Genomic DNA, 8,949 nt, shown 5'->3' with positions numbered 1-8,949 from the left:
AAAAAAAGACACATTCTTCCTACATCTGAAACAATGTTGAAAGGAAATACAGACGATCTGAAAACAAAATTTCAAGTAGAGCTAACTCATTGCAGAAAAAAACAGCATTCCTCGTGTTAGATGTGGTCTGTTTGAGACATTTTGTGTAGAGATGAGATTGAGCTGAGAGAGTAAAGAATGACATGGAGTTGAAATTAGGAATTGAGAGACAAAAAATAATCATTTTTTCTTTTAATATGTTTTCACAAAGGCGGACTTTTCAAATAGCAGCTGTGGTGACACTTGGCCCTGATCGGTCTGAAATAAAATGCAGAGAATTTGTCCTTTGAAGCACAAAGATGTTCACACACACAGTGATAGACACAAACACACACACACACAACCCGAGTCTGCCGCTTTTGAGCTTATTTTAATTCTCTGTGCCTTAAAAATGTGGCCACTAGATGGCAATGATTGCTTCGGAGCAGACAGCGGTAATGTCACAGATGTTGTCTGCCCCCTCTTTTGTTTTCTCTCTTTAGAGGAAGGAGACCTCAGCTGTTGAAGGACATTCTCCATTATGGGTTCAATGTTCTTTTGAAAATCAATTCCATTAAAACATGTTTTTTAAAAGGGACAGTAACAAAAGGAAGGTCAGGTGAAGCAGTGTGCAGAGCAGAACTATCAGGGCCGCTTCGATGGGTGTGAGATTTGTCTGTGTGTGTGTATGTGTGTGTGTGTGGGTACAAGTGTCTGTATAATTGTGTCCGTGTTTTGAATAATGGTATAGACATCCTTCTTTTGAGCTATGATCAAGAACGCTTTGTGTGCATTAAGGGACTTATAGCTGAGACGTGGGCTAGAGAATGTCAGTGCCGTGCTGGAGGTGTCAGCGTGTCTATCAAGTGGCAGCTTTTGATTTGACATGTTGGCGAATGTTTAAAATAAGCTGCCTCGATTGAAACAGGCGTGTTTGTAGATGAACATTAAAGCATGTATCAAAACCGGCTCCTTTGTTATGCTGAGCGTGAAGTGGCATTGAAGAGCAACAGAATGGTAACTAATATTGCTTTGAAGCAATGTCTTAAAGAAGGTGGTGAGAAACTAAGAGAACTAAACATGTCCCCTTTGGCATTTCTCCCTATTAGATGATACCGTCGTTAACGTCAAGGGGAAGGCGAGAAGCATTTTTGCTGGGTGGAATCGCATTTTTTTTCTTTTTAAATATATATATTTCAAGTCCAGTAATCCAGGAAGGGATATGCTTTGGAGTGTCTACTGGGCAGCAAATATTACGTTCTCCTACAAGCTATCCCATTCTTGATTCTGTCCATCAGTTCATCAGTTGTGAAAATCAGTCCATAAAAATCTGAGCTGTAATTTTCACCCCACAATGGGTTTTTTTTTTTTTTGTTTGTTTTGTTTGTTTTTTTAATTCATCTCCTGAATTAACTAGGCTGACATTCAGCCTAGGCAATGGTCCCTGTGTTTTTGTCCTTTACCAAGCGGTGGTTTCTCCCATCTCCTGGCCTTGGTGGGACATTGGTGCGCTGTAACTGGAATTACTGGCCAAGGAGAAAGGAGGACTGGGCCCACCCCCGAATGCCTCCCCCGGGACAGGCTGAAGTGAGTTTGGTAAGCCCGGCTCTGGACTGGGAGTTTCCGCATGGGAGATCATGTCCGTGAACCTTTGGTCATCTGACGGGTGGTGGCCTGAACCCTCCATCGCTCCGGGACCAGAGCCCAGGATGTAGGGGGAGTCAGCTGGAGATTGAGCCTGTGATGATGGAGGGCCATGGGGAAAGAAGTCGTAGTTGCTCCCTGGTCCATAATAGTCACCTTGGTATTCTGTGGTGTAAGAAGAGAACACATGTGGTTAGACTTTCTATCAGATACATAAAACACTTACAGTTCCCCCAAGCAGTCTACATTTATACACACGGCTCCACCCCTACCTAAGTGGTGAAATTGATCATGTCCAATTCCCAACCAACCGGTCTCCAACAGCCTCATTTGAGTGTATAAACAACTCCACACCTCTCCACCTCAGTTCTCTCGCCTCTTACACAGTGCATTCATCTCCCTCTCCCTCATTCAGCTCGCAGCCATGCGTGTACCTCGATGGATTCCCCTACAGAAACTTCTGGATTTGGATGAGAAATTCCAAAATGAGATTCCAGCTTCCCTGCAGCCCTGCCATGTCCTGTCGGCTGCTTCTCTCTGTCAGGTCTGATGACAAACACCAGCGCTGTCGCTTGCGTCTACATTACTGGGTTGTGGTTATTTGCTGAACTACGGGTGGTTTCTCTACTTTAGTGTTGATCACTCAGCAAAGAATTATTTGATGGCTATTTTTATTATTATTCAACCAGTCCAAAAGAAATGTCAGAGGTCAACACCAGATGTCCCACACAGTTTGACATCTTTTTATTCATTTCATCTGACCAACACTTCACGACACAAAATCAATTTTGAAAAAGTAAAAAATAAAAAAGCAAAATTAGCAAGAACAGCTCAGATGTTAAAAGTTAGAAAAGGAGAATGGCATTAAAATGTCGTTAGAAATCTTTTTTTCATGCTATTTCTCCTTTTTATTTATACCTTTCTCCACTGTTTTGTCCACTACATCGTGCTTTCAGCATCGTGTCAGCGTGACTCCATCTTGCCATGTTCCCACTGTGTTTGTATCCAGTGTCACGATAGCTAAGCCCCGATGACAACCATGATATTTAAAGGTTTATTATCAATGTTATGTTAATATTGTATAAGATTAGTATCATAAATAACTGTATAACTGCTCATTCTGTATATTTTTGTACACATTTATTTCCCTAATCTCTCGCCACAACCTTGAATTTGCTTTTGGACTTCAACCAAACTACCTAATTATGAAAATGACCAAGTGAGGTCATTCAGCATACCTGTACTCTTTCATTTATTTGACATTCTCAGAATTTCTAATGTAAATAATTATGGGTTTCAGTCATTTTTATGAATTAACAGCATTAACCCATTCATCTCCATCAGCACTTTGGGCATTAAGTATTCGCCTTAATGCTTCTGCAGTAGTTAATCTTTCTACTCTAGCTCTGTTAGCCAGGAATCCATAATTAACAGAAAAAAATATATTATTAAAAAATATTTTATACATAAACTACAACAAGTTGTAAATAGATCAACAATATGTGGTGGGAAAGATTTCAGTCATGACCCTATTCAGCCACTTGAAGGCTAATTAATTCCCAATAAATAAAATACAACAAACAGCAAAGTTATAGATTAGCTTATGGTTACAAGTGAATTTTTCATTACTGTGATAATCATGAAATGAAAGCAGGTCATTGTGACTTTTTGGACCGTTAGTCACATTATTAAAAAAAGCCAAATATTTTGTCATCAATAGAATTTATCTTTTGATTGCACAGATTTTTGTGCAACATGTTGTTACACCTATAAGAGTAGATTTACTCTTATAGTGCAGAAAGTGTCAAAATGATCAACTAGATGCATCATACAGAATGGCTAAAAATATATCTGTTGCAGAACCTTCATGTTTAAAATGCTTCCTCTATAACACTCTGAGCCAGGTCGTGGTTCGTCTTGCCGAAAATGTCTGCACCTTCTCCTGGCGTTCACTTCAAAGCGAACAAAGAGCAAACAACTGACACATTAATAACAGATTTTGTTGCTTTCAAAGATGTTCTTCATTGCATACTTGGATAAATAAATATTTCCTGGTTAACCTATGACACTGACTGGCATGCTTATGCCTCTTAGAGGTTTCAGACATCTCTTTGTGTTTCCTCGCTCGTACTTCTACAGCACAATTTTGTTTCTGGTTCCCATAGTAGAAGAAGAGTTTTGAGTGTCAAAAATAAACAGTGACATCCCCAAAGACTATCCCTGTTGACTGCATAATTAAAACAACTTTCTAAGGGATTATCATCGCTTATAAGATGGTCTTTTGATCCAGAGTACCTGGAAATCTGCCAGTCGAAACACAAAATATGACCTTCTGGTCTCGGCTACAAATGAGAAACCTATACTAAATTTAAACATATCAAATAATGTAGCAGATATGAAGCCGGTAACCATTTACTGAATCAACCCTGCAAACTCCCTGTAACTTCTTTGCATGTAGTGTGTATGGTGCATTTAGTGTTTTAAACTGGCAACAACTATGGTCTTTAAGATGAACACTCGTCTTGCCAAGGCTATTATTAAGGGCAGCCCATGCTACTCTTGAGGTTGTCTCATAGATGTAATGCAATCACCAAAGGGCAGTTCCACTCAGCTTAGCTTAGCACAAAGACTTCTTTTGACCAGCTCAGCACAAACAGTGGAAAAGAAAATGCTAGCTCTGACTGAAGGAAACAAATCCACCCATAAGAATTCACATTAAACTGTGATTGCACGTAGTCATGCAATATAATAGCTTAATTCTACATGCAGAATCGCAACAGTAGTATATTGTCAGTATTTTAGAGACCACCCAAAATGTTGCAAATCGTGTTTTCAGGGGAGCTCATATCCTATATACAGCAGTCGACCTGAAAAAGGGTTTGTATTTGTACTTTTTGAGATTTAATGTTGCAGACAGGAAGATTTAATCTAATAACTAAGACAGACTATAGCTGTTCCCAAGGTTGTATATTGAGCTTTAAGCTAACCTGTTCCTTACATACAAGAAACTTAAATTATATGAATATGTGCCCCTATTATTAGAAAAAACAAAATGAATCGATCTTAAATCAACACAGCTATGCTTTCAAACAGGCACTGCAATTATTCTTCCACTACAGCCAGCACAGTGGACTCAGATGACAAGTAGCCACAGGCAGTGCTTGCACTGCAAAAAGTCTGGAAGGTGATTTTTAAAATGATTAAATATTAAGTGATTTTCTATTTCGTGTGTTGTTCATCATAAGCAATGACCAAAACAGTTTAGAAAGAATTGATTGGCTTAACAAATAGCCTGTTACTTTATACACTTTTTGCATCTACTAATCAACAATTACTACAAACCTTCAACTGCCTCCTGTTTCTCATTCCAAACTCCCAGAGTTGCATTAAATCTATTCGGTTTCAGCACCGCCGTGAACCGAGATCGATGACAGGTTTTATCCCCGTGCCCCAGATGCTACACTAACATTTCTCCACTCCTACCATATGTTCTTCTCGCTGCTATTTCAGTCGAAACGGGGAGGCTCGAGAACTAACAGGTTATACCTCAAGAAACATTCGGCCTAATTGTAAAATCTGCATTTATTTGTCGTAGTGTGTAATTTTGTTTTATTTATTTGTTATAAATTATCAGGAGGTATAATCAAAGGTTTTGCAAACAAGCTAATTGTTAGATTTCCCAAACAGGCTCCTGCTAGTTCAGCTGACCTTGGGGATAAGCAAAAAGCTTGTCTTGTGGTGTGTTCATGTGTGTGCGGATGAAAGAGAGAGAGAGAGAGACCAGGGTAGGTGCTGAGGGGAGTGTCAGCTCTGCAAACTATAATTACACTCATACATGCAGATGCATCATACCACACACACAGGCATCGCTCGCTCTGAACAGCAGCAGAGGAACACGAGGAGGCAGCGAGCTTAGATAAAGGCAAGCAGGCTGGCCTGCGCTGCCGTGGGACAAAAGGGTGTGAAAAGCAGAGTGCAAAGAAAGCGAGAGACATGAGAGCGAGGGATGGAGGTTTTTTGTCCTCTCTTTTCCCCTCCCACTCCCTGTGTTGCAGCCTTGATGGCTCCGGTTTATTGTATCCTCAATGCCAGGGCCCTTCAGGTAGAGGTGCAGGAGGTGCTGTATGGAAACAGCAGCTCACAGACTGTCCATCAAAAACAAACTGCTGATATGCATGACAGGTGCATCGGCTTTATTCCTGCAGTACAGTGTGGGGCGGCTGTTGCGTTAGCGCTGTGTTGTTATCTCGCTCTTTTGTCTTGAGATTATTTTCTTTTGAAGCAAAGGGTCTTTTTTCTCTTTATTTTTTTATGACCTTTAAAAAGCAATGTTTTTTTGACAATCTCTACACCAACTGGAGAATCTATTTCAGCAACAAACCAACTCCTTTTTTTATGAAACCTTTGGACTATAAGTGCAAATGCATGCCTTGTTTTCCCCTTGTGGCAGCAGAAATATTTCATCAGGGTGTTGTTCGTTGTAGTTATTTGCATTAGAATGGTCAGTAAATTAGTGCACTAATAAGTCTAGCTTATCTTATATAGCAATAGCTAAATATATTCCTGTATGGAGGTATGTGTCTGGCTTTGGTTAAAATGAATGCATCTCTCTTTAAAATGAATAAATCTTCTATTCATTTTTACGTCCTTATCGAACTCACCCTTTCTTTCTTTGAACAAGTATTCTTCTCTCACAGCTGTGTTTTTAAGATGGAAGCTAGCTACTTTTCAGAAAGTGAATGACACTCACAAGTTGTGATCTTGGAAAGGGTTATTAGGTGCAACTTCATGCTGAATAAAAGTTAAGAGAGACAAGAAGGGAGACGTGTTTCTATTGCTGAATGGCACAGAAATCAATTCTCACAAATATAGTGGAGCCATTACAGGTGCCATTTTTGAAGTTCACCATTCTGAAAGGCCAAAAATAAAAAAATAAAAACAATAAAAAAATAAAAAAACCACACTTCAGTCATGCCACCCATGCTGCAAGCTTTGTTTGCAAAGTGTCCCACTGGAACATATGTGCTCCTATCTAGCATTTTCTCTCCTAGCTATGTAACAAATGTGACAGTTCAACAGGATTGAAACTTTATTTACATTCCTCTGGGCGCGCTGAGATAACCAGACTACAGAGCTGTGCTCGGAACAGTTAACAGTTAAAAGCTTCTTAGCTGGTTATTGTGTACCACACAAACTGAGTGCAGCGTGCACGAGATTAGACTTAGACTCAAGTCCTGATCATTTCATCTCTGAACAAAAGATGAGTGGATTCAAGAAAGTAATGTGAAAGCAAATGATCCAATAAAGTACACTGGGGCTCCACCTGTATTCTAATATATAGCAGATTTATGTGATATACTTGCAATGTGAAAAACATCCTCCAGGCACCTGCTTTCCTCAGAACTGCAGTTTGCTTACACAATATCACCTTTTTTTGAGTGTGAAACCAGGGATACAGATTATATTTGCTATTGCACTCGCTCCATATTGCGCATTAATATTGCAAGAGGTAAAGAACCTGCAGGTGTGGTATCTGAGTGTATTTAAAGACACAGCAAGAAGTGTGCACTAAATTTGTGCTAGCACTGCATCTGTTGTCACAGCGTTCATTTCTTACCTCCATAGTAACCGTAGGCTCCAGGTCCTAAGATGTCTGGGTCTTCCAGCCTGCCTCCCAGCGGCCTCATCCTCCTCGGGCCCCTGAAGAAGGCATGCCGTCGGGCGCCCAGAGCACTCAGCTGCTTCATTCTCCGTTCTTTGGATCTTCTGTTCTGGAACCAGACCTGAAACAAACCAGGGTCTGAGTTATCAGCCGATCTCATCTTTTTTCTTTCTTTTTTTCTTTTTCTTTTCTTTTCTTTTTTTTTTTTTTACAAATTTGTAGTTTATTGTCATCCTTTTTCAAATCACCATTCACTCAAACTGTGGCAAACCTTGCAGAGCTTGTAAAAACGCACAAATGATGTTAATGTGAGAGTAACACTGGGGTTGTGAATACAAACAAAAAATAAATAAATCTGTGAACCACAATTGAAAAGCTAAAACAATTACATATGGACCAACTAATCGTTTTAAGGGTTTTTCTTACTGTTAATGCTCAATGTTGCGAAGTTTGCACCACTTTCAAATTCCACAATTAAATTCAAATGAATTGATTCCTTTAAAGAGCTTTTATTCAGAAGCTGCAAACTATTTCCCAGAAATGACACAACGTACTTGCCTCCCAATTATCTGGCACCTCTGCACCCATTTTGAACTGTATTTACTGTACCACAATTAGCTGTGGCCTGTTTTCATTTGTATTAATTGAGGTGTAAATGCTTGAAATTCAGCTTCAAAAATGACTTGATGGGTTCTATGGGTTTTTAAAGTATAAAAACCCATAAAAATGCCATTAACAGAAAAAGTCAAAGAACTCAATCTCATATGAACATTCTGCAGTGCGACACAAGAATTACATAGGTATAATCAAATCGTTGTTTGCACATAATGAATCGGGAGGCGTTTTGTGCTACAGTGTTAGAGTTCATGTCAAAAAAGCACAAAAGGATCAAAATGAAAAATTAGGAAAGCCAGCGATGACTGAATAATAACAAGAAAGGAACAATTTCTGCTCCATTTTTCCAGTGATGATGGCAGTTTCCTGTTGCAAATTTCAGATGAATAGCAAAGTAATATCAACGGCCCCAAATACAAAGCCATATGAAGTTAAACCACTGAGATTAAATAAACTGTCTTTCAAAGACAAACAAAGGAGGGTTTCAAAATTGCAAAACGGTGCATCATATGGAAGAATGTCTTTGAATTATAAGCACATAACACATCTCGTTTCGCCTTTGCTTCACTGCTGCATAATGATCTATGTTCACACCAGCTAGGCTATGCCAGAGGGAGAATCCCACTGTGCTACAGATTAACAAAAACACACTCACAAAAAAAAAGAAAAACACACACACACACACACATATCCCCCTCCACACATACACCTAAAACTACTTAGGCTCTGCACTCTGTGCTCCAGCGGCAAACGCAACACCTGCTTATTGAGAACAATCATCTAACTGTAGGGTACATTTTTATGGAAATGCTCTCGCTTCCCTTGAGAGAGCGTTGCTTAGGGATTACATACGCATGCTGGAGAAGCAGCGTGGCTCACAGGGCTCCCTGCGTTGAGAGCAATGGTATTTAACACACACTGAACAGGGAGGAAGATGACGAAACGCAGCCTCCATTTTGGCTCCGAGCAACACACACAGGCGGAGGGTGCAGAGGTGGAATGGGGGGTGG

At 39.8% G+C, this 8,949-nt stretch overlaps 1 protein-coding gene across 1 annotated transcript in view; it reads right to left on the bottom strand.

Annotated features, from left to right (window-relative positions):
• Positions 1-35: 35 nt before the first annotated feature.
• lhx5 (LIM homeobox 5) overlaps positions 36-8,949 on the bottom strand; it is a 14,166-nt gene continuing 5,252 nt past the window's right edge. The window contains exons 4-5 of the mRNA XM_005720084.1: positions 7,280-7,445; positions 36-1,827 (exon numbers count right to left, since the gene is read on the bottom strand). Coding sequence (XP_005720141.1) covers positions 1,478-1,827; positions 7,280-7,445 — 516 coding nt within the window. The 3' untranslated portion in view covers positions 36-1,477. The remainder of the gene's footprint in view (positions 1,828-7,279; positions 7,446-8,949) is intronic.

The sequence above is a fragment of the Pundamilia nyererei genome, unplaced genomic scaffold, assembly GCF_000239375.1.
Source record: "Pundamilia nyererei isolate P.nyererei 1_Seehausen unplaced genomic scaffold, PunNye1.0 scaffold00002, whole genome shotgun sequence".
Taxonomy (NCBI): domain Eukaryota; kingdom Metazoa; phylum Chordata; class Actinopteri; order Cichliformes; family Cichlidae; genus Pundamilia; species Pundamilia nyererei.
Note: the sequence above shows the minus strand (reverse complement) of the source record. Positions and strands in the feature narration are given on the sequence as shown.